We start from the raw sequence: 26,511 nt of genomic DNA, 5'->3' as shown, positions 1-26,511 counted from the left end.
GGGGGGGGAATTGATATTTCAGCCAAGGTTTTAACTGCGACCTTGTCGCTTCATCTCTGTCTCTTTGGAAGTAACACCTTGTTTTCAAAATCCTCATAGAATTTTTTTTCATGATCATATCTTGACAGATAAAGCAGTTGTAATGCTAACATGTACAAATGATTTTTTTTTCCCCCCAAGAAACATGTTTATGGAAAGCAGCCATGCCATAATGCGGAATGTTTTCTGAATTTTATTTATTTATTTATTTATTTATTATGGTTGGAATTGGCCTAGACTTAATAGAAATCTTTCAAAAAAAAACTCGATGACAGTTTTAGCGTCAGAAAGGGAAAAAAAGAAAAAAGTTCTTTCGGTTTGGAAATATGTCACATTTCATACGCCACCCCTCTCCCAAGAGAAACTGTGCACGCTGCTGCCAGTAAAAAGCCATGTGGGTTGTGTGGGCAATGGAGGTTGCCTTTTGAATTTTAATTTGGCTCTTCTATTTCTTCCACTTCTTCTCCCCACGCTTCGCATTTATGTTTGTTTGTCAAATTTGGTTTGCTGAGTCAATGATATACTCGGAGAAACAATTAAGTCACACGCGAGAGGAGAGCGTGGGATGTCTTTGTAATCAAAAGGAAATTAGGCTAACATTAGTTGGTTGTATAATTCTCTCACCGCGCTCCTCCGATGGTGATCCGTTTCAGAGGCTTGAAAGTGACAAGTGACAAAACAAATAGTGCACGTCAAGATTAACATGCAAAATGGCCGGCAAATATTCATGACAGTAACGGCGACAAAGGAAACAGAAAGCAATTAGCATCTACATTATATGCCACTGTCATTGACTTAATTATATATTTTATTGGCTCAATCCTTCACATATTATTATTATTATTATTATTATTATTATTATATTTACCACAAGCTCTCTCTCTCACACACACACACACACACACACACACACACACACACACACACACACACACGTCATAACATTAGCATTGCAGATGAAAGATAAGCTAAAGGATTGACCTCGACCCTGACCTTGGTCACAGTTCAAATTTAGTAGTTTATGTCTGTGACTTATTTGCAATGTATCTGGTCCCGTGCCATATCTTGTTATCAGCGGGTCTTTAGATTAGATTCAACCTTTACCTCCTTGGAAATTAAACATTTGATGTGATAGAAGCTGGTGATTCGTGTTGACCAATGAAATACTGAAATCACAAATCAGTGCTATGTGAGAGAGATGCGGTCTGATCAGCATTCCTTCTCTCTCTCTCTCTCTCTCTCTCTCTCTCTCTCTCTCTCTCTCTCTCTCTCTCTCTCTCTCTCTGTGTCTTTCTAGCTCTCTCGATTGTGGGTTTGTTTAAAGTTGACAGCATTAATTAAATTAAGCCAGGTCTTGCAGAAGGCACAGTAGGACTGCCAGCGGTCCCCAGTGGTCCACGGGTGGATGATGGGATGTTGGAGGGGTCGGGGGCGTGGGGTGGAGGATAGATTGTTTGGTGAACCACCCTGCCCCCCTCAGGCTGCCTGACGCATTGCAGAGTTGTGCCAAGCCCGAGTCGTCAACTCGGCTACTGAATTCAAGCATGGTGGCAGTTGAGAATGCGTCCTGTTTCCTTTTCATCAAAATCAAAAAGGCACTCATCCAATTATGTGTCTATTATTATTGTTTAATGTAGTGAATTACCCATTGACCTCATTAAAAAGAAGTCAGCATGGAGTGGGAACAGTTTGATATGTGTTCCAATATGTTTACAAAAAAAAAGTTAAGAGACGCAAATTTCAATTTTGTTCAGCCATATTGGAAACAACTTTTTGAGACAAACGCACTACTTGGTTTTCACGAGCAAGCATGCCATAGTGTACATGTGTGAAAATGTTAGATCCCAAAATAGATTTATAGTCATCGTGCTATATGTAATGACTGTAAATGAACTCTTAAAGGACAACGTGTGTCTGAATTTATACTTCTAGACCTTGTCACTGTCTCATGAAATTTGTATTGTGTCATATCTCCATTTCCTGCGACAACTGTCCTTTAAAACACAAACTAGGTACTTTCCTTGCGGCCCCCCAGCCCACCCCACTCTTGGTTTAATCCAAATCTTACTCCTGCTTCTCGCAGCTTTGTGTTACATTTGCTGTCACCTATTAGTGTGGCACTATCTACGTAGCAGACACTGGATTACGGATGTATTTGTCTTGTAAAGGTTAAGCGCGTATGCCAAGGATGGATTACAAAACACGTCCAGGAGCCAACTGCCTGAGGCTCTCTGACCTTCCACGGCCCCCCATGACATCTTGTATACGACTAACAGTAGTTTATGGTAATCTGTTGAAATGAACCGCCATAAACTGAAAAAAATAAAAGCCTCAAGAAGGATTCTGTATTTTTGAAACCTCAATGAGGCCTCCCGGGTTTGTGTGCAAACCGAGCGTTGCCCTGAATGTCCTAAAATTAGACAACGAGGCATCTTGAAACTTATTCTTCTCCGTGATGTTGAAAAGGGACTAAAATCAAAACAAATTGAAACTTCTCGTAGTTCTGATGCTGAATGATGTCTGAGGCTGTCTCAGACAGTGCAATAAACAAAATATTTTACCATTGTGGTCAACAACCATGTGCATCTCCACGTGCGTGTGTGTCCCCAGCCCACCACCACCCACAGTTGTGTGGCGCGGTCAGTCGGGTGCTATTAAAATACTTTTAACATGGCAATGACAGTAATTTGTTCACCAAATGGATTTCTACAATGATTCATAGGGATCATCCTCCACTGTTGTCATATTTCTGAATGAAATACCATATCGGCAACTGCACGCATCCGCACAGATCAGAATCTGTCACCAAAATCCACAACTTAGACCTGCTTTTAAGGAGTCTAACATATAGGCTACTTTTAGTAACCAAATGTGCAGGAAATAATCCACCGGAATGCTTCTTCCGGCGTCGCGCCGTCTCCCAAATTACCAAACATGGTTAACTCGACTTGCCTGTGGTTCTGCTCACCATGCATTGTCTTTTTTGTAGCATTATAAACAGTGAATAACTGATGATGATGATTATTATTAGGCAGCATTATTCGGTTAACATATGAGTAACAAAGTCATCTTTACACGAAGTTTCCCCATATGATCCTGATGATCAGTTCTCAGTGAGCGTTACCTTGCGCACAACACCAGCAAGTGTTCAGAGAGTGTTGCCTGCTGACAGCTAATTGCTCTGTGATCTTAACATGACAAGCTGTCAAAAGCTGTTTTCGAGAATTTGTGATCCCAGGGAAAAAAAAAAAAAACAGAAGATCATTTGCAGCACTTGTTACGCAGTTGATGATGTTTACAGCTCATGTCTCATCATTGAAATGTTTGAGTCCCACTCAACAGTAGCTCGTCAGTATTGGCCTTTTTTTTTTTTTTTTTTGAAACTAAAAGGGAAATTCAAGCAACAAGGTGCCAGTTTTATCTTGAAATTGCACACGAAATAATTTTGACGGTACATGTTAATAAGCGAATGCCCTTATCTGCCAGTGCCATGGCAACAACAAACCATCTTAAGATCATCCGCCACCTCATCAGGACCATGCCCAGACATTGTTGCATCTGACCATTAAGACACCTGAGAACTGTTTTCAATTCCGGCAAAGTATAATATATCTCCTTTGTTCGTAAATTTTACAATCCGTTCTATTAACTGTGACACACACAAGATTGGATCGTTATTTGTCAACGCCATGTTTGTGTTTGTTGCTTCAAAAAAAAAAAAAAGCCGAGCTGTATATCAGTCCCAATCTCCCGCGCAAACAACGCCGCCGCCTCTTGTGGCTGTAATCCACACCGCCGCTGCAGATTACCGTCATCTTTCATCGTTTGCTCCATTGTGGCTGCACTTTGTGAAACGTAAACCGGTGCACAAAGCACAAAGCGGAGCCGTGTTTCCTTAGCGGTGGCGCTCTGCACTGGATCATCTGCTGGGTGAGAAGATTTCAGAATTTAGTCGGGCAGACACTTGCGACTTCGAAAGTGATCTTCATGATGTGGCGACAAAACCTTAAGATGCCCGTGCTGGGAGGCAGACCTGTCACGAAGGCGCGGGTCACATGGGGCCACGCCCGCCCACCAAGTAGCTTGCGTCTCCCATTTGAGGCTTGAGACTCAGAAAAGTTTTTTTTTTTTTTTCTCTCAGTTAAATTTTTATTTTATCATTGCACAAAAGGCTTCCGAGTATGTTAACCTCGACTGGGCTGACTAAATTGCATACTTTGTATAACGTACACGTGTGAAAAGCAAGTTCACGTGACTTAGGTATGCATGGTGTCCCGTGTGGCTGGAGGACTGGAGACGGAGTGAGCGTTTACAAGTAGAGAAAAGTTTCTTGTCAGAAAAAAATAAAATAAACAGAATCACTTTTCTCTGTCATGCATACGGTCTGCTCTAATGAACATGAACGCATGCGTGTTTCGACATATACATTTCCTTTCATTCAACAAGTTACTAGAGGAAGTGCCCCCCACCCCCATTCCGTCGTTAACCCCCACCATAGCATTTCCCCTCCAGTTTGTAGAATTTCTCAAAACGTTCCGTTTGTTAGGCTGAACGGAAAATCACAGAAAAATCACCATAAGGGCTGCTTTGCATTTTTAATTAAGAAACTAACATATGAATACATTTGCATATTATTGAGTTGCAGATTAAATCATGCATACATAATTAGCGTGCAGCAGCGTGCGTTCGCCTCTCTCTTTTGCCCGGGCTCCGCGCTTGCCGAGTTTTCCGATGGGTGCCGCACGCGCACGCAAACACTTTATTGAGACTCTCAAAGACTCACTTCACAGACATGCGTCCCCGCCCTCTCCGCACACTTTGTGTACTCCCTCCCACTCTGTTCCGTTTATATTTTCAGGAAAATTAGCTCAGGCCCCGCGTTATTTTTAAACCTGACCACAATGGGGGGGGAAAAAAAAGCCTTCATCTTTGACAGAATATAAACAACTTCATTTCGCTTTGCCACGCCAGACGTCATTCCGCCACCAATTAATGTCATCCGTTGACACGCGAGCTCCACCGAACAATATGAACTATCACTTATTTGTATGATACACACCATGTTCGTACGTGTTAATACACCATTAATTACTTAACAATCATTTGTTGGTATCTTAATGTGTCTTTAATTAAACATCTCCTGATTATTTACAGCTTCGGGGAGAAGCTCGTTAGCAGACTGCATTGGATATCTCGTGACAACCGACAGCTAGAGTGAAATGATTAGTGGCATGAAACAAACGCAAAGTTCAGGGGGCGCAGGAAGGCATTTTCTGATTTTACTGCAGATCCGAGAACGTTGTGTACAATTCAGGCCATTTGGAAAGCTGGTCAACAGACTATGAAGAACTGTACTGGCGCCGATGACACGGGTTCGGCATGCACAAAGTTGAGCACAGTGATGATGACAGGAAAGCTGGAGCCTGATAGGTGAGCACAGAGATTTGTGGAGCTCCTAGTTGCAGTCCAATCCAAAAAATGAAGACTGGTCAGATGCTGTACTCCCAATGTTGTTTCCTTGGGAACTTGGAGCACGCGCTTTTGCAGCATAACACGGAAGAGAAAGGACGGGGAGAGGCGGCACAGCCATGGTTAGGTCACGTGATGCACACGTACACTAAGGAAACCCCCCAAAACAGGATCGCTATCGTTTAAAATATCCCGCAAGTCCGGTGAAGGGAAGCTACGGTGGATATAAAAAGTCTACACACCCCTGTTCGAATGTCGCGGGCTAGTTTGCATTGTGGATCCCCATTTGACATCAAATGCTGTTGGGGTGCAAATTGACAACATAAAAAGGATTTATTTCTTGTTTTAATTCATGAATCAGGGACAAATGGGCTCCAGTTAAAAGGCACTTTTCTGCTCCGCCGGGACAGAAGGTTCCGGTGCTGGAGCAGCGTAAGGGTCGATCTGTGCACGTGCCTGCTGCAAGTACAGTCTGAGGGCTGTGAATGCAAATTGGATTGAGGTTCGTCTCGAACTGACTGTGATGATTTGGTCAGCTGCCAGGTAACAAATGACAAAGTAGAGCAACAGCGACAGTGAAAATAGGCCCACTTTCTCTCCCTTTTCTGTAAAAACAAGGCCGTTCCGGCTCAATGTATTTGTCTGTGCGTTTGAGGAGAGAAGAGAGAGAGAGCGTCGGGCGCCAGAATGAACCCGGGGGGCGAGGATGCAGTCGGAAGAGTGAGGAAAAAGTGGAGGATGCTGGGAATGGAAAACCAGAGGAGGACAGACGGACGATGAGGGGAAGCTTTGGGAAGCAGATCACGAAAGCGGTGAGAGGGAAGCAGAGGAGCAAATACAGGTGCCTGTTGAGGAAGCGCCTCACAACGAGCGGGAGGGGCGAGTACGGGAAGGGCGGGGCAATCAAAAAGTCAGATCCAAAGCGGGATTGGAGCACTGGAAGGGATGGTGGAAGAGAATTGGAAGAGACGTTACTTGTCGCCGGCCGTCCTGTCTGCTTCGTCTCATCTGAAAATGTCCACCGTCCACACGCATGCTTCCCTGATTGTCGCATCCTTGCCTTTTTCATCTGCCTTATCCTTTTCTTTCCTCCTTTTTGGTCTCATGACATCTTCTTATGTCCCCGCCCTCTTTTTTTTTTTGTTTATCCAACTCACTTATTCTGGAATCATTTCATTCCTCCATCTCCAGTATCGACAGCGGGTTTTTTTTCCTCTTCTCACTTCTTCTCTTCTATATGGTCCCCCCTCCCTTCATTTGCTGTTTTCTTGTTTCACTCTCACGCTCCCATTCCCCATCTTTTACGACTCCTCCTCTCCCCACTCCCATGTTTGTCTCTTTGCCCTTCGTGTTTGTCTCGTCTTCAGTCTTCGTCACTGCTCACGCCAGTTTGTTGGCCACGCAGCAGTTAGACAAAATTGAAAATGCGCCTCGGCTTATTTTTCCTCGACTGGCTCACTTTTTTTTTTTTTTTTTTTTTTTACTTGGGTTCGATCTACTTTTCCCCTTGATCTTCCTCCCTCCCTCCATCTCTCTCTTCATTTCCCATTCAGTCTGGTTGGGTACAATGCTGGGAGGCTGCCAGTGCTGCAGACAGATGGTCCACTTATTAGATGTGCATCAGCCCTCCCTCCCCTTCCTGCAGCTCGCTTTTTAATCAAATTAAAGCCAAAGGAAGAGAGGGGAGCCATCGAGAGCCGGAGTGACAGAGAAGGAGAGCAAGAGGGCTTTGGGAGGTCTGCTCGCTTGTTTTGGAGTCGACTATTTGTTGTAATAGGATGAGTGATGATAATATTAAAATGAAATTTAGGGAGACTAACACACCGCCTTGTCTGTTGTGGTGACTGCAAGTACATCTGTCCTCTTTTTGTCTCCCAAGTTTTATTTCCATCGGTGCCCCCCCCCCCTCGTTTTTATTCCCCGTGTCTTTGGTCGGCAAAACCCGCTCATTTTCTGCAGAGAATCTGTCTCTGATGTGGCTCCTTTGCCAAATTTCGGTGAACCCATCAGCATTCTATTCGCTCGGGAGGTGACCGATACTCAACCAGCGCCACGTAATGGGATTGGGATTACGTGGGCAACCTTTGGGAAAGTGTCTATTAAAATGTTTGAAATAAGCCATGTTGGGTGGCGAAGTAAGATACTTTGATTTTGCAACTAGGATAATAGCATAGGTAGAGTAAGCATCTGCTGTTTTAATTTCGCCCCTCTTTCCCCGAAGCTCAACGTGAAACCAGTGCATCTGATGCATGCACATTATCAGCTTCTCCGAGGCAATCGGAAAGAAACGAGGAATGATTGGACATGAAAAAAAGCTCATCATGCCAATAGTAGGAAGAGAGCGTGGACATCACTATATGGTTCATTGCACCAGTTTAAATTTGAGAAGGGTTGGTGTCGTAAACGCTGCGATACGGCTAACAAGAGCATTTCCATGACTCAATGTCGATTATAAAATAGAAAAGAATTCAGAATTTCCAAAATGAACAAGGGGTATGCCTTCATCGCATCTCGGCTGCATTACTATTAATTTTGGTGTCAGCCAATCCTCCATGAAGCGTCTCCAGTTGGTCCAGAATTCTTCTCCTCTACTTTCAGCAAGTTCAATTTCCGCTTCTTTGGTCATCATCACATTCTTTTCCTTTTTGCCAACCTTAACCCTCAACCTGACCCATCTTAATTGGCACTCTCTTCTTCGGTGGCAATCAGAATTAAAAAAATAAATAAATAAAAGAAACAACCTCAAACCATAAAATAAACACACATGTCAAGTGAATTGTTTTGTTACTCTCCAACTTAAGTTTTGCAAAAAAATGATGATATTATGTGACTTGAAAGAGATTCTTGAAAGTTGAGGTCAAGTTTTTGCATTTTTTGACAAGCAAATCATTCAGACTTGGAGGTGCCATTTTAACCCTTCACCTCAAATTCAAGTCATTCTTGCCATTGCAAGAGACGAACACGTAACACGTCTCGACTTGGAGCTGTCTTTGAGTCAGTGAGGATTGTGCCCTTTGACCTGCTTCATGAGTAACCTGCCCAGAGACAACCTCTGCTGTGATTTGGTGCTCCATAAATAAAATGGAACGGAACGAAATTGAATGACGGCGGCTGTAATGTCGTGTGAATCATCTCCAAGCCGCCGCATAGTCCTCACGGCGCTCGATGTGCTACCTGAAAAACTCTCAGCACAAGTTGGCTTTGTTTTTGCAAGTTTCAGTCGTGTTATGGAATCAGAATCGCCAATGCGTCAGCTTTCGCAATCATTTTCAGACAAGCAGTCGTGTTTTTGTGGGAAAATATATGACCGGATCCCGCCGTTTCACAAAGGATTAAAAAAAAAAAAAAAAAAAGGCGAATGATCCTTCAGGATAAACCTGCTTTGTGTTGTCGTCTGTTTGGTGTGATGTGGTTCTGGCATCTATAAACTTTTGCATGTTGTAAATATCCCTTTACACGCAATGTTTGTCTTAGTTGTTCAAGTAATATAAAAGGTCATCCAAAACAATCCTCTATGTCTCATCGTTGTGCCCCCCCCAAAAAACGAAAACGACGGAAAACAATCATTTAACAAATCAAACAAAAACAGATGGTGCTTGCCATCCCCAATGGCATTATTGAATCTAGTTTTGAGTATTTTTTCCTCACAGTGAATTCATTTAAATATTTTTTTTTGGGGGGGGGCTCCTCAAAAGTCATCAAGTGCACCCTTTTCCTATTATTCACAACCCACCTCGGCCTGCGAGAAAGGAGCGACCCTTCACAGCTCGACTGTGTGTCCAATTTGAATAAGCAAATCAAGCAGCAAAAATTTACATTGACTTCAATCACGTTGACTAAAGTTAATATTTATTTCCTGAACAGAATCACACCTTCATAACTCAATTTTTGGTGAGGGCTGATCCTTGTTGCAATACCCACTGAGCCGCAGAGATTGATGGAACTCATTTTTTTGTATTGTTTAAGGTAAGAAGATCGTCATTTGACGGACGCTAGGAAATATGATCAGAAATAATCATCCGTTCCAGGGTCAAACTGTCGCCGTCATAAAACCTTTAGTCAAGGCAAACATAATTCATAAGTCCGAAAAGCCATACATGTCAATGTAAATAAACCAATGACAGTTAAATACTCTCGTTAAGAGACACATAATGAAGGTATTAATATTACGGCATCATCCCACAAAATGCTGGTAGAATTTTGAATATCCAAATTAGTTCGTTTTCTTTCAGGGCTTTATTTTTCTTTCAGTCTAGCATTCGCTCCGCAGTTAGAGAATAGGTGAAAACAAATCTGGGAAACGGCTCTCTCAGTAATAGGTTGGTCCTATTTTTTATTGGAAGGAAGACATCATTCCAAGAATGAATGTGAAATAGTGGAAATGGAACTGACTATTTTTAATTTACGGGTTCCATTCAGATTAGAATCCAAATGGAAACAAATTACAAAGGATTTTGACTGGAGTATTTCTCATTTGAAAACTTAAACGGGGGTGGAAATTGAGGAGGAAAATGGATTGTGAAGAGAAAAAAAAAATAGGTAATGAAAGCAGGGAAGATGATGGGAGGGCCGGAAGCTGTTGCAGAGAAAATGAGGCAAAGTTGGGAAACGGAATGGATGAGAAGAGAGTGAAACGGTGACTTGGGGGGAAGCATGAGGGCAAAAAAGGAGGAGAAAACAAGTGGCGAGGATACCCTCGGTGGAAAGGCGGAAGGAGACGGACGAGGAAGGCACGTGCAAGGAAAGAAAGGTGCAAGACAGGAGAAAAAGAAGAGCGCATTGGAAACGCTGAAGGAGTGAGACAAATAAAGACGGGGAGAGTGGAAAAAGTGAACAGTCCAACTTCAAAGTGAGCGGGCGCTGCCCCCTTCAAGGGGGGGGGGGGGGGGGGGGGGGGGCGAGGAGGTGCTTTCCAGATTTCGCTGAGGAAAGTTGAAAGAGTGGAGGCAACTGCGCGCGTGCCCGCGCGTATCTGTGTACGCCCCCCCCCCCACCCCCTTTACTTCAGTGTGCGCTCCTGACGGATGGGGAGGAGGGTGGAAGCGGCGGCGGTGGTGGTGGCGGCAGAGAGGAGAGGAGAGAGGAGGGGCACTCGGCGCTCTCTCTCCCTGCCCACTTTGCATATTCCACGCGCCTCGGCTCGGCCATATGGGAAAATGCAACTGAAGGAATTGTCGGCCGAAAAAAACGCGCGCAGCCACGGACACGCGAGCGGAGCGGAAAAGAGTTTGACGTCCTAAAAACAACACAGCGAGAGAAAAGTTCGCGGCGCGCCGACTGGGGAAAAGAGGCGCGAGGGGCAGCAGGCGATCGAGGACGAGTTCAAATCAACATCATCATCATCATCATCATCATCATCATCATCATCAACATCATCGATAGCGACAGCGCGCAAACCGGAAAGAAAGGCAGAAACAGAAGTGGAGAAGTCGAGCTTTTCTTGCTTCCGCGGAGGACAGGAACGATGTATTGCGCGTACACCATCCCGGGGATGACAGGCAGCTCGCTCATGTACTACTACAATGGCAAAGCGGTAAGGGCTCTTCTGTCTTCTCCTTTTTTTTAATTTATTTTCTTCTATGCGAGCATCGAAGGAGGCGAAATGAGGTGTGGATGTGAAGTGTGTCGAGTTCGCGCTCCAACTTGGAGCGCGTCAAGGTGCGACAGTCGCTTCTTGCCGGCCCTCTGCGTGTGTTTGGGACTCGTTCCGATGCGCGCGTGTGCGCGTGTGTGTACGTGCGCGCGCGTGTTTGCGTGACAGAAGCTGCGGGATGGGACGCAAAATACGGCGGGTTCGCTTGTGCGGGCGTTTCTCTTGATGATTTTGGAGTTTTGCGTATCGAGCTCGCAAGTCTCAAGCGAAATAATCCACCGCGTGCAGATTTATTTCGCTTGTCTCTCTCTCTCGCTCCATCACTTATTTCAAATTATCTAAATTGATGTGCACATCAAAATGGATAAGAGCCCTATTAGGCAGACGAGCATTGCGTTTGGTGCCGTCAACTGGAGGGACGTGCGTGTAAAAAATATATGGCGTGGCTTTTTATTTCCTTTTCCTAAAATCGGTTATGAAAATTAAATGATTTTGTGTGTGTGTGTGTGTGTGTGTGTGTGTGTGCGCGCGCGCGCGCGCGCGCACGCTTTCATCTCAAACTGGGTTTTAAATGCATTAGTGAATACATTTTCGTCTTGCCTCAAAAATGAGAGCATCATTAAATAAAATTCCAATTCAAAAATACCTGAAACAGTTGAATAATGCCCTTTAATGTATGGAGTTGTATTTGCTGTTCTGTGTTTTGTTTTATTTTTATGAGAATTGCCCATTGTCCTTTGCACGTTTTTTTTCCCTAAATCAGCATACAATTAAATACAAATAACATTTTGGCAACATTTTAATTTTAAATCACCCGTTTAAAAAATGAAAAAAGAAATCCCCCTAAAAAAAAGTTAGGAGGTGTTTGAACTCTAATGAACCAGTCAGACTCCCTCCTTGAGCCTCACCTGTAAAACAGCAAGTGGATGGGGGTGATTTAGAGCAAGGGCACCCCCTTGGTGTGGAGGTTTGGGGGGGGGCAAATTGAGGGGAAACTAGAATGAATTTCACGGGTTTCTGGAATGCAGCAGCGATTTCTGCAAAGATGCACGGTGTGAATTCAAATGGACGGATGAAATTTTCGACAGATTCACCTGCCAGGGAAATGTTAGTTCTCCTCAGGCCTGTCTGCATTCTCTGCCACTTCTGACTGCCACTTTTCATGTCAAAAGGAAAGAAATGGTTCTGTGCATTGCTTTACATAAGTGTTCAAATTTGATCCCCAGAAAATAATAGCAATGTTCATTTTTGAACTGCAATGCACACACACAATTTGGGCGTTTAAAGGGCCAGCTAAGATCATCCTATCGCAGACCCCACCCAAATAAAAGAAAGATTTTGACCATATTTAATAAAATGACAAAAAAAAACATGTAGGAGACAGCTAAAATAATTTATGCTCTCTCTATTTTTTTAATATATTTCATATTTTCTTTTACTAGAAAATATACATAGCATTGGTTTAACCTGGATTGCCAGTTTGGTTTCATTCAGGTGGGCTATTTTACTCTGGATTTGAAAAAAAAAAAAATCATATTTTCATTGCCTAGCGTGGAGAATGAGTGAATTCAGTGAGGTTTCACAAGCCTCTATTTGTCTAAACACTCACCAACACTCGGCCTCTTTATGCTTGACGCCTGGCAGGTCTTCGGCCTCCACCGAACCCTTGACTTGTAACGGTCAACTAGGGGGCTGCGGGTTCCCAAAGTCTCCGATTTTTCATACCACCTTTCTCCTTACGGCTCCCGGCCTCCCTTTTGATCTCAGCGGCCTCCCTCGGCTTCAGAGCTCTCCAGCTCAGCGCTGCCACGGGGCTCGGCGTGGCACCGCTTTGTTTGGTGGCTGGATGCTGGATGGCACATTGTGCCGACGGTCTTGATCCGGTGCCAAGCTCCTTTCTATCCACGCTCGCCCCCTCCCCACCCTCTGTCTCACTCTCGCTGTCTGTATCACAGCTTGTTTACACTCCGTGTCTGTTGGCAAAAAGAGAAACAGGCGAATCAGAGAGAGAAACACCGCGATAAGCAAATGTTGTTTGTCGTCTTGTGTCCCGTGTTTGGAGGTTTTTCGCAAGGCCGACTTTGGGTGTTTGGGGCGCGGCGTGTCCGTTGCGGAGGCTACTCTGTAGTCTCTGCGCCGTGTAGCAGAGGAGCGGGGTGGGGGGGAGTGGGCCAGAGTTGTCGGGGGTTTTAGAGCAGAGACAGAAATGCCCGGACGGATGTGCTGCAGCAGCCGCGAGCCGGGCCCGCAGAGACCAAACGCGGAAGAGCTGGAACCGGGGCTTTGGCTTGAGAGCATGAGTGGGGGAGGAGAGGCCAGGAGGAGGAGGAGAGGAGGGCGAAGGCCGAGGCCTGCGCTTTGGTTAGCGGCTGTCGGCTCGCTAACTTAAGCTCCAGCAGCTTAATGAGGCAACAGAAAGCTCGGCTAAAACAAAAGGCCTCATTTAAAACCAGGCCGGCCAGCCGGCTATTGTTATGCTAACGCCACATTTGAATATTCAGTAAGTTTTAATTAGGAGGGTCCCGAAACAGCCTGCCAAAATCTGCAGTCCACTGTCACTGTGCTGCTACAGCAAAAAAAAACAAAAAAACAAAACCAAAAACACTTTTAACGCTTTCACTGTTTATTGTTGCCCGCCTGAAGTTGACTTACTATATTCGTTGCTTTTTTTGGCTGGCTCCTTTTTATGATCAGATTGAAACTAGTTATTTATTTCTTTATTTTTAATTTCTTCAATTCAAATTTGTCACCTGCAATGATCTAGCCCACCCACCTCACGGAAAAGCACCCAGATGGTCTTTTGGCCTATCGGTCCTTTCGTCCAAAGTGCTTGTTCCGAAAAGGTCAGAGGTCAAGGCCCAATCATTCCGATGTCATTGCTTTTTATTCAAAAGGTAGATGAACTGAATCACAGACGTCAACTCACGAACAAGTAAAAATAATCATATTTCCAATTGTTAAAAGGAAAAAGAAAGCAGGCCTTTGCAATGGGCCTTTAAGTATAAATATATCTCATCATCATGAGATCAGTGGACTTATTTTTCTACAAACGCTTAGTCTCCTTTTTAGATTTTCTTTTTTTTTTTTAATACGTCACCTTAATGAGTTTGCTCATGAGTTTCATCATGGCGTACGTGGTGTTTTGTGGACATCCTGTGTGCGTACTACGCTGGAATTAGAGCACAGCATGTTATGCTCATTTTATAAATAGAAACATTTGTCCGCGCTTGTGTGTGAGTGTGTGTTGTGTGCGCACGGATGGTTGTGTGTGAGTGTGTGTTTGCAGACCTCTGACTCCATCTGCCTCCCTTGTACTTGGTGTACCACTCTAAGAAAAAAAAAATCTTCTTTTAAAGAGTGTGTATATATCTAATTACACACATTCCGAAATATACACGGTAAAAAATGGAATAATTGGGCATGTAAGTATGCAAAGACAACAGTGATGGGCTTTGACCTTGCCTTGCTACCAGAGAGGGAAAATTGCTTCGTTTTAGACAAGTATGTATTTGTGTTTATTATGATATTATCAGTGTAGTGTGCACGTAATGCGACTGGATTATTGTTGTTTTTTTTAAAAAAAATTTTAACAGCATTGTGTGTTGTAAATTCAGCCGGGTTATTTAGGTTGTCGCTGATGTCTTTAAGATTTGTTTTGTAGTGGTTGTGTGTGTGTGTGTGTGTGTGTGTGTGTGTGTGTACACAGCCGTGGTTTAGACAGTAATCCTTCTGCGTCAGATTATCTGACAGTGATGCTGCTGATACAGACAGTCACATAAAGTACAAATGTTTATATAGAAATATATATATAGAGAGACATGTGTGTGTGTGTGTTTATATATTCCAAAAGATTTATTTTAGATATATTAGAGATATTGTGCTCATTTTCTGGCATCCATTTTTTTTTTTTTTTTTTTTTTTAACCTCGTTGAAACAACTCAGCAGAGAGCTCAGGTGATTATTCACTAATTATTCTTAGCTGGACGAGACATTTCTTCCCTCCCTTGTGATTTTGTCTTCTCACTATTAGTAATGTTGCGCAAAGGGTCGTTAGAAGATCATTAGTGTCATAATTGTCAAATACGAATGTCAGAGATGTGAGATCGGCGATAATGAGATTTTCTGCTCAATCTTTTTATCTTACGACATTCATTATGCTTGAGCACCAGTAAATGAATACAATTATTGTTATGATTGGTCTGATTGTTAGTATTGGTCTTATCGTTGTTGTTGTTGTTGAGTTTGGAGCCTTCTTCTCAATCGCAAATTTTTCTTAGTTGCCTGATCATAAATGAACTGCATCCTGTGCCACGAAGCATTGTCTGCTCTGTGTGGGTTGCGCAACATGCGCTCTTGAGCCGACTCTCCGGTCACTTCCCTCTCTCTATTTTTATCAACCGTTGACTTGAACGTGTACGGTCACTACTGCCAAACGGCGTGTGGCATCTCCACGTCGCGCGCATCTACCGTGTACGCAACCTCACTGTGACGCCGGCACGCATGCAGAGCAGACATTTTAGGGCAGAGATGCGACGCGCGAGTGTAAACGGGAGGAATGACAGTTGCAGAGCAGAATCGAGCGGCATTCTTCGAATAGCTGGCAATTTCCACCTCCCGCTGCCCAATGAGAAGCGAATCTCTTTGGTGCGAGTGACGGGTTTGATACCCGGTGGACTGACTGAGTGGCTGCCAGCTCGCTTGAATCTTTGAAAATCAAGGTCAGCTGGCAGACGGAGGCAGTCAACGGCAGAGGCGGATGACGCTGAGGGTTGTTTTATTCGGTTGGTTGACGGTCGATGCGCGCAGACAATCAAGGTCCAAAGGGCTTTGAGCAGCGGATGTCGTCGGGCCTGCGTTTACCTGCTCGATGATGGCCTGAATGCTATTTTGTTAAGCCGTATGCAGTGGTCAGACAGATTCAGTGCTAACGAGAAATTGATTCGACCTCCGCCCAATAAAAGAACCCAAATCAAAGAGCTTTTCAAAGTCTGATTTTTAACGCTAAAATATCATTGTGACTTTTGACCGAATAATAGTTTACAATTAACAAAAAAAAGAATCAAAATTGAAACTTTGCTGAACCAAATTCTTATTCCTTGAATTGCCAATTTCCTGTTGCCTACGTGCATTCCTGTACATAAGAGCAATTGGCATCATCCATGACGCCTTATTTCCTAAAAGGCATATTCTGCAATTAATACATTTTTGATTCTTGTTCACTTCACTGCAAAAGCCTTTTTAGACTGGTTTAATGTTGTCTACGATCCAAAATGACTTTCAAATGTATGTGAAAATAAATTCATGCATCAAGTCTTTTCCCCACTAGATCTTTTAATACGTACCTTTTAAAAAAGAAAGAAAGAAAGAAATCAGTAATCAGTTAAAGTATTGCACAAAAATCTAGATTTTTTTTCTCTTGAGTATGTTATTAATATTGATACTTGAATAGCATTCTTAATATAATTTCCAAAAAAAAAACATTCCAATAGCCGTCGGATTCAATATCCGGCATTGTCATACTGCCACTGAGCTGAGAACGGCGTGTGGACGCGAGGCTCTCATATGTACTAAGCACAAGCTTTGCTGCAGGAAGGCCCCGCTTAAGCAAGTTCACATTTTTGGCTCAAGAGCAAAGCGTGGCTACGTGTGTCTCTTTGTGTTGTTTACAGCGTGGACTCGGCGGGCCGCTACACGCAAGGACACGCGCGCGCGCGAAACATTCCCGGTATTTATTGTCGACGTGGGAAAAAAAAAACGCTGCGCTTATTGTTTTGTTGGGCATACGTCTGTGTGTGTTTTTGTGTTTGGGAGTGTGTTTAATGGGTCAGTCATGCTGTGGCGGGCAGTTACAGAGCCCGCGCGGGCTCATGTGTGTGTGTGTGTGTACACAGCCGTGGTTTAGACAGTAATCCTTCTGCGTCAGATTATCTGACAGTGATGCTGCTGATACAGACAGTCACATAAAGTACAAATGTTTATATAGAAATATATATATAGAGAGACATGTGTGTGTGTGTGTTTATATATTCCAAAAGATTTATTTTAGATATATTAGAGATATTGTGCTCATTTTCTGGCATCCATTTTTTTTTTTTTTTTTTTTTTTTAACCTCGTTGAAACAACTCAGCAGAGAGCTCAGGTGATTATTCACTAATTATTCTTAGCTGGACGAGACATTTCTTCCCTCCCTTGTGATTTTGTCTTCTCACTATTAGTAATGTTGCGCAAAGGGTCGTTAGAAGATCATTAGTGTCATAATTGTCAAATACGAATGTCAGAGATGTGAGATCGGCGATAATGAGATTTTCTGCTCAATCTTTTTATCTTACGACATTCATTATGCTTGAGCACCAGTAAATGAATACAATTATTGTTATGATTGGTCTGATTGTTAGTATTGGTCTTATCGTTGTTGTTGTTGTTGAGTTTGGAGCCTTCTTCTCAATCGCAAATTTTTCTTAGTTGCCTGATCATAAATGAACTGCATCCTGTGCCACGAAGCATTGTCTGCTCTGTGTGGGTTGCGCAACATGCGCTCTTGAGCCGACTCTCCGGTCACTTCCCTCTCTCTATTTTTATCAACCGTTGACTTGAACGTGTACGGTCACTACTGCCAAACGGCGTGTGGCATCTCCACGTCGCGCGCATCTACCGTGTACGCAACCTCACTGTGACGCCGGCACGCATGCAGAGCAGACATTTTAGGGCAGAGATGCGACGCGCGAGTGTAAACGGGAGGAATGACAGTTGCAGAGCAGAATCGAGCGGCATTCTTCGAATAGCTGGCAATTTCCACCTTCCGCTGTCCAATGAGAAGCGAATCTCTTTGGTGCGAGTGACGGGTTTGATACCCGGTGGACTGACTGAGTGGCTGCCAGCTCGCTTGAATCTTTGAAAATCAAGGTCAGCTGGCAGACGGAGGCAGTCAACGGCAGAGGCGGATGACGCTGAGGGTTGTTTTATTCGGTTGGTTGACGGTCGATGCGCGCAGACAATCAAGGTCCAAAGGGCTTTGAGCAGCGGATGTCGTCGGGCCTGCGTTTACCTGCTCGATGATGGCCTGAATGCTATTTTGTTAAGCCGTATGCAGTGGTCAGACAGATTCAGTGCTAACGAGAAATTGATTCGACCTCCGCCCAATAAAAGAACCCAAATCAAAGAGCTTTTCAAAGTCTGATTTTTAACGCTAAAATATCATTGTGACTTTTGACCGAATAATAGTTTACAATTAACAAAAAAAAGAATCAAAATTGAAACTTTGCTGAACCAAATTCTTATTCCTTGAATTGCCAATTTCCTGTTGCCTACGTGCATTCCTGTACATAAGAGCAATTGGCATCATCCATGACGCCTTATTTCCTAAAAGGCATATTCTGCAATTAATACATTTTTGATTCTTGTTCACTTCACTGCAAAAGCCTTTTTAGACTGGTTTAATGTTGTCTACGATCCAAAATGACTTTCAAATGTATGTGAAAATAAATTCATGCATCAAGTCTTTTCCCCACTAGATCTTTTAATACGTACCTTTTAAAAAAGAAAGAAAGAAAGAAATCAGTAATCAGTTAAAGTATTGCACAAAGTATTGCACAAAAATCTAGATTTTTTTTCTCTTGAGTATGTTATTAATATTGATACTTGAATAGCATTCTTCATATAATTTCCAAAAAAAACATTCCAATAGCCGTCGGATTCAATATCCGGCATTGTCATACTGCCACTGAGCTGAGAACGGCGTGTGGACGCGAGGCTCTCATATGTACTAAGCACAAGCTTTGCTGCAGGAAGGCCCCGCTTAAGCAAGTTCACATTTTTGGCTCAAGAGCAAAGCGTGGCTACGTGTGTCTCTTTGTGTTGTTTACAGCGTGGACTCGGCGGGCCGCTACACGCAAGGACACGCGCGCGCGCGAAACATTCCCGGTATTTATTGTCGACGTGGGAAAAAAAAAACGCTGCGCTTATTGTTTTGTTGGGCATACGTCTGTGTGTGTTTTTGTGTTTGGGAGTATGTTTAATGGGTCAGTCATGCTGTGGCGGGCAGTTACAGAGCCCGCGCGGCCTCACAGATAATCACCGGACAGCTGTCACACTTGAAGCAAAAACAAGCAAACTGTAACACGCGGCGGCGCGGTAAAATGGGGCAGCCGTGCGGTTTTAGTCGCGAGTCAGGTGTTTCTCAGGCGCTCTCGTGGCAAGACGGGTGTCGAGGTTTGAGTCAAAAAGAAAGACGTGAAAGAGAAGGGCAAGAAAGAAGAACGCCGCAGCTCCAAAGTGTTGCACTAATCATCTCTTTGATGGTGTTCCTTTGTTGTTCCAGTGTGGGCCTAATAACGGAATGCCGATTGTGTTGCTGGCAGCCAAGTGAGCGTCCATGTGTTGGTTATTAGAGTTTCATAACGGCAGTCCAAGCACATTGCAGATTGCTGATTTATTTGTCTTTTTTTTGTTTTTGTTTTTTTAAAAAAATGCTCTTTAACTGATCGCCAAGTGACAGTGTCAAACGCAAGAGCTCGAGCTCCGTGCGGTCGATACGCCTCGGCGTGAATATGCGGACGAAAAGATCAGGTTAACGCTAAGTTGTTAAATCACACTTTTTCAAGCACCTGTTCACACTTTCTCGCTGTCGAGAAGTGGGGATCGTATAGCATCACTTTGGGGGAAGGCAAAGAAGGGCCTCGCTTGCGTGAACATTTGCTTTCGCAACAATCTCAATGACGACATTTACAGGCGGTCAAGAAGCGTTCCAAAAACAGAATTTTGGTATTTGGCAATATTCGGGTGTTGAATGCCCCTTGTAAACGAGCGTAAAACCCCAAATATGCCCATATTTACTTTTTTAAAAACCCGAATAAGACCCCTGAGTTGCCCCTTTTTCTAAGCCGAATATTTCGTGACATATAAAAAAAAAAAAAAAAGCTCTATTGGCATCTCTCCAGGCCAAATAAAAACACTCAGAGAGGCCAATGCAAATGGAAGCCAGTATTCAAATCCGTTTTAACTTTTTCACGGATCGCTATGGTTGGGCAGGATTGGAAGGAGAAATTCAGAAGAGCCGTCCTCTCTTTTTGACTGAAAGCGTGTGTGATTTAACCTGTCACAATCTTGGAACAGTCCCTCGGTTCGAGCAGGGTTCCCTTTTGGCTTCCATTTATCAATTTCAACAATGTCTTTTCTGCTTAATATTTCGCCTAATTGGCTTGGATTTCAGTCGTTTCTGCTTTCCGTTCAAAAGGAACTCAAGCGGTTTGACTGGCATGAAGCTTTGCAGACGCGGAGTCAACAATTTAGATCAGATATTGATTCCAGGACTGCATTGGTGTTCTCATATAGTTACAAGCACAAGAGTCACGCTCCCGTATGGGTTTTTTTTTTTCTTCCCAAAGTTGTTTTTTTGTTTTTTTCCAGGTCATTGCTATAAACAACCAAACATACATTATTTATTCACAAACAATAGACCAAGTGTTGCTTCACATGTGCAGTGTTGGACATTCCATTACGTCTTTTCTTCTTGCTTCTGGCACGTATGAGGAATGCTCCAGTCCCACAGGCTGGCCAGCACGAGCAGTCTGGAGCTTGAGTCTATCTGTCTGTCTGTCATCACCGTTCAAGTGAGCAAGAGTTCTTTTGAAATGAATCACGAACGCGGTATGAGCACATCCGGTGATGTAACCCAGCAGCCGGATGAGCTAAGAGCTGCACAGGCTCTCTCGACATGAAGAGGTCAGGGGTTCAAGTCCCGACAAGCCAAAATGATGGAGATGGAGGATTAAATGTATTCATGGATCTTGATGGGTTTATCACTTTAACTCTCTCTCTCTCTCTCTCTTTCTCTCGCTCTCTAAAGTGGTTCCTTTTGGTCCACATCAACCTTTTATTTATTTACAGATGATTGTAAATTGTATTTTGAGCTGTTTTTTTTTTTTCTTCTTCTTTTAATCGGGACTCAATATGGCAGCCATCTTAGCGCGTGTGGCATGTGGTATGTATTGCGAATGCTACGGTTGCCATGTTGCCATGGTGAGCGTGAGCGGGGCACATGTTGCCAGTCTGCGTCACTATGGCGATGGGTTCACTGTGACCCGGCATCTGAGGGTACAGCTCACTGTTCCCCACTCTCCGTCTGCAGTCTTCAATAATTGACGCGGCGGCCGCCATCTTAGCATTTGGCTGCATGCAGTTGCCTGCCAGCACGTTGCCCTGGCAACGGCTGCTCTTCCGACCTGGTGCTCGAGTGACACTGGTCACGTTCTACTCCATGAACTTTTGGAGCTGGCATTCACAGATGACATTAAAATACTTTTGCAACCCTTCCGGGGATGATAATAAATCAGTAGCATGACAATATATACACGAGGAGTAAATGTTGAATGAACGCTGATATATTTGTTGACCTTTAAAACAACGGAAACATTCAGTTTATACATATATTTTGAACGCACATTTGTGTGATATTTTTTTTTCAGATTTTTGTTTTCTCAATGTCAGCAAACATGTTTAGACATTTTAAAGGCATGAGCAAAGAAACATAAATAAATGAGACTACTATTTTCGAGAATCATATTCCATCAGCAAGGTGGCACGGTGATCGACTGGTTGTTGGTCTTTGTGTGCCCTGCGATTGGCCGGGACCCAGTTCAGGGCGTAGTTCGCCGACTGAAGACGGGCTAGGATAGGCTCCAGCACACCCGTGACCCCGGTGAGGATAAGCCGATCAGAAAATGCCACCAAATAGCATCGAGCTGTTCTAGGAGGCTTTTCCTCACGTTATTTTGCATTCGAGCAGAAGCCTCAAGATCATAAAAGACCCAAACAAGTATGATATGCGCCATCTCCGGGTCTTGTTTTGACCTCAGTGGGTGAGGCGGGAGACAGAGTTTTATTCATCGCGGGATCGCGAGTTTGACCTTTTACTCACGTCAAAGTAACCTTGAGAAATCTGCCGAATACTGATTTACATCAGCACATTTGCCTTGCAGTTCTTGGGTTACGGGTTCGAATCCTTCCTGCGTGTAGTTTGCAGGTTCTCCGCGTGCTTGTGTGTGGTTCCTCACTGTAATCCTTGGCAACTCTAGATTGTCCTTCGCCGTGAATGTCACCTCCTCTCGTTTGCGGCTGAGGTCTCATAATCTCTCTCTCTCTCTCTCTCTCTCTCTCTCTCTCTCTCTCTCTCTCTCTCTCTCTCTCATTCACTTTTCCTGTGTGGTCTTGTCGGTTTCAGGCCAAATTGACTTTTCCGTACTTGAATTTTGCTATTTATGAGGTCAAGATCGGAAAGGAGGGAAAAAAAAAAAATTCCTCCAAATCGGGCCAGATGTCTTCTCGGCTATTTTTAAAGGAGCAGTCGCACGCGTGTTGAACTCTTGAGCCTCCGTCACAAACACACAGCACCTTTAGACCCGTTGCACATCTGTGTGTATCAAGCAGAAAGATAGTGATGAAACCACCTGCAGGTAGTGTTGCAGAAGTACGAAGTATACTAGCCTTCACTTTGTGGGTGTGTGTGTGTGTGTGTGTGTGTGTGTGTTTGAGCAATTTTCCTGCTAACAGTGGCCGGCAGTCATCAGCATGTGGCAGTGATTAAATCAAAGGAAATCGGTGAAACAGAAGTGGAGAAAAAAAAAATGTCGGTGTGATTCCTTTGCCAAAAAAATTCCTGGTGGTTGAAAGGAAAAGGGGAGCCTAATAAAATGAGTGTGGAAGAGACTTGTAAAGAGCCGTCACCTGTGGAGAAGGCTTTTTGTTCTCCGGCTTGAAAAGCAGCATTCACACACAGACAAAAAAAATATATATTATAAAAAAAAAAAAAATCATGAATAAACACACACACACACACACACATACACACTTAGTTTGCAAGGTTCTCATGTGTGCCAGCAGACATGCAAAACCACCTCGTTACTCACTCGCACAGATGGAGAAAGCATTCAGACACACACACACACACACACACACACACACACACACACACACACACACACACACACACACACACACACACACACTTGTGCACACCCAGATGTGGAAGAGCGGTTACACTTCCGCACACATGCACACACACACACACACACACACACACACACACGCGTGTCCATATTTATCTTTTGGAACAAAAACAGCCCGATGAAGCTAAACTAAAATTTTAATTCACCTCTTAATAAATTAGACTTTACTAATATGCATTTGGGCTGGAAAAAAAACACTCTATGGGATTTCAATATAGCGATTTCAATATTATTGCAATATTTAATGTGTACCTACATAAATTACATTTTTACAATCTAATGAAAGAAGTTTAAAAAAATCATGCATCCCTGGTTGGATGGTGAGATGCACATTGGACTGATCAAATTCAGATAAAAAAAAACCAAAACATACAATTACATATGAAACGTACTGCGCGCATTTGCAATAAGCATATTGTATGGGCCTTTATTGCCATCATATTTATTTTTTTCGATACGCCCTGCAGCACTATTAGGCATCGACATGCGACGATGCATCTGAGGAGCAACCGAGTCGATCTTTAAGTTTTCCGTGTTTTTGGGAGACCTCGCGCACTTACGGAGGCTTTCGTTGCTCTGAAAAGCCAAAGTGTCATTTGTGATTTCCTTCCTCTGATGGATAACCGAGACAACTCACAAAAAATGTACACACACACACTCACATAAAAACACAAACAACATACGCTCACCCTCGGACCCCTGATTATTTCCTGTGTCGGAGGAATGGGGGGGAGGAGGGTATTATCAAATCATATTACGGTCACGATGAGCCTCCTGTTTCCCATTTTTGTAATTGTATCGGTGTGTTTTGAGAAGAGACCTCTCAATTTCCTGCAATCCAAAGCTTGGAAAATGGATGATTGGAAATAAAAATAGATATATAGTTTGAGGTCTTATTGAAGAAATCGTAACCTGTGTGCATCAATCAGCCTTGATGCTGGAAAAAAAAGGAAAACCAAAACTTTAGTTTCAATCATCTACTTCGAACATTATTTATTTATTTAGTTATTTAATTTAAGGCTGTCAGGGGCGCCCCGGTGGTCCGGTGGTTAGCGCGTCAACCTCACAGTGCAGAGATGCAGGGTTCAATTCCAGCTCCGGCCTCCCTGTATGAAGTTTGCATGTTCTCCCCGGGCCTGCGTGGGTTTTCTCCGGGTTGTTATCCGGGTTTCCTCCCACATTACAAAAGCATGCATGGCAGATTAGTGGAACACTCTGAATTGTCCCGTGGTGTGATGGTGTGAGTGTGAACGTGGATGTTGTTCGTCTCTGTGTGCCCTGCGATTGGCTGCCAACCGGTTCAGGGTGTCCCTCGCCTACTGCCCGAAGACGGGTGGGATAGGCTCCAGCACCCCCGTGACCCTTGTGACGATAAGCGAATCGGAAAATGGATGGATGGAGGCTTGTCAGCGGTAGCCTTTCACCTTCGCTTGTGAAATTCTCCCGCTCTTAATATTAACATGAATGGCGGGGATTCGGGGCTGGGACTTCTGTCATAGAAGTATTTATTTTGAGGACACTTTTGTCAGCAAATGTAGCTCGTTGTTCATGAATGGGGTACTTTTGAGACGGGCATGAAAGACAAGCCAACTCAGTGAACATTGACATAAAATCTGTCGGTGTTCTCCAAAAATGCTGCCGCTTTGGTGTTGCGCAAGCCGACTGTTTGGACGACATGAACTTCTCGGACGAGCTGGTTCCGAGTAAGGGACCGGCTGAGTACAAAGGCCGACGTCAGCATCGGTCTGTGTCGCTCGCGCTCGTCCACGTCGACAGCATATATCGAGAAGGCAGCTGAAAAACACGCACGCATTCCCAGAGCTAATGTGTGTAATTAGTGGTCAGTTTAAACGCTGCGACGTCACTGGCTGTCTGAACCTTTGATGTTGGCGAGAGAAAACGCCATCTTGAATTCATTTACGGGCCACAATATCAACACGCACGCGACGACTCCCCACTTTTCGCTTTCTGTTTCCTCTTCATCGTGTCACTTGGAAGAGATCTGGTCAGGTTGCTCAAATCTGGGACTCTTGAGCTGATTTTTTTTTTTTTTTTTGGTTCTCCTGATTTTCTGATTTGGTCTCTGATTCTCTCTGCTTAGTAGATTCATTTCCTTTTATGAAGCCATAATATATCAAAACGAAACAGCACATTCTCATTTTATACCACACATTGCATCCAAAGTGTGATTGGGACTCACTTCCTTTTTTTATCGTTAACCAACATGCCCATAAAACACCGTTGGCCTAGCAAAGGCCGATGTTTCTGCACTCAGCTCTCAGCAAAGCAGTGAACTCAGATAACTTTGCGAAGGGGACGGAAGGGGAGCTGCTAAATAGGTTAGCGGTGCTGGAGAACACCACTAAATAATAGATAAACAGTCTGCTGCCTCACGAGAGCGCAGGAGAAGAGTGGAGAAGGCCAGAAGAAGACCTTTGATCCATTTGCAGGCACTTTGCTTGCATTTTGCACATTTCCTGTGAAAGCTAAATTCCGTTTTTGTTGTGCTGTGTCGGTAGTGAGTCAAATGCATTCATTTTGAATTCCGCCTATCCTTGCTCAGGCGGCGGATGATCTGGAACCTAAAATTCGACTTAGCAGGTCACCAATCTTTTTGAAACTGAGAGCGACTTGTTGAGTACTGATTACTATGAAGGGCTAACAGTTTGCTACCCCCTTTTTAAGTAGCAAATCATCCCCTAATCGTTGTTTCTCCGGCTAGCTTTTCTCCATGAACGCCGATTCAATCATTCGCTACGATGCTGACACCCCCCGCCCCCGTCAATTATTATTGCCAAATATAATGAGAGTATGATTTTTTAAAAATAATAGAAAAATAACACATGAAAAAAAACGGCGAGCTATTCTTACAAGAGGTCTGTTGTCTACTGAAGTTGGACTTGGGGGCTACCTGGATCCTGATCGAGGTAGCCCGCCGGCAGGCACCATGTTGGTGACGCCTGCCTACAAATGACTGCGGCCAATCCAAAACACATTCGCGCCTATGGACAGACGAACCGCCGTACAGTAAATTGTCGTACAACAGAATTGCGGGGGGTTAAATTTGAAAGAATTTCAGTGTGGCCGGGCAGGCCTCATACGAATAGTAACTCCCGATTTATGCTGTCATTTTACCGAATCTGTTTTGAGGATCCCTAAAACGTTCTTTTTTTTCTTATTGCTCTCTCATAGTGAAATGGAAGAGAGATCGAACGATGATGGTGGACGGGAAAATAAAGATGCTTCCTTGATTCTTTTTTTTTTTTCCTTCCTGTGTAATGAAACATGAAACTTCAAGCTGAATTCCTCCCCCACCTCGACGTACTTTTCCGCCACGTATGACGTAGCCAGCTCCTCTCAGCTCACTTTCACTTGTGTGTCGCACCTTTCTCCTTTGCTCCCGCTCG

General features: G+C 43.8%; 1 protein-coding gene across 5 annotated transcripts in view; it reads left to right on the top strand.

Moving 5' to 3' along the window:
• Positions 1-26,511, top strand: part of tcf4 (transcription factor 4) — a 144,430-nt gene that overhangs the window by 86,874 nt on the left and 31,045 nt on the right. Inside the window, exon 1 of one of the 5 annotated variants that reach the window (XM_019893447.1) lies at positions 10,411-11,041. The exons of the other annotated variants lie outside the window; for them this stretch is intronic. Within the exon in view, the coding sequence (XP_019749006.1) occupies positions 10,973-11,041 (69 nt within the window). The 5' untranslated portion in view covers positions 10,411-10,972. Of the gene's footprint in view, positions 1-10,410; positions 11,042-26,511 lie in introns of those variants that run through there. 5 annotated transcript variants of the gene reach the window in all.

Source organism: Hippocampus comes, unplaced genomic scaffold, assembly GCF_001891065.2.
Source record: "Hippocampus comes isolate QL1 unplaced genomic scaffold, H_comes_QL1_v1.1 scaffold428, whole genome shotgun sequence".
In the NCBI taxonomy this organism is placed as follows: Eukaryota; Metazoa; Chordata; class Actinopteri; order Syngnathiformes; family Syngnathidae; genus Hippocampus; species Hippocampus comes.
Note: the sequence above shows the minus strand (reverse complement) of the source record. Positions and strands in the feature narration are given on the sequence as shown.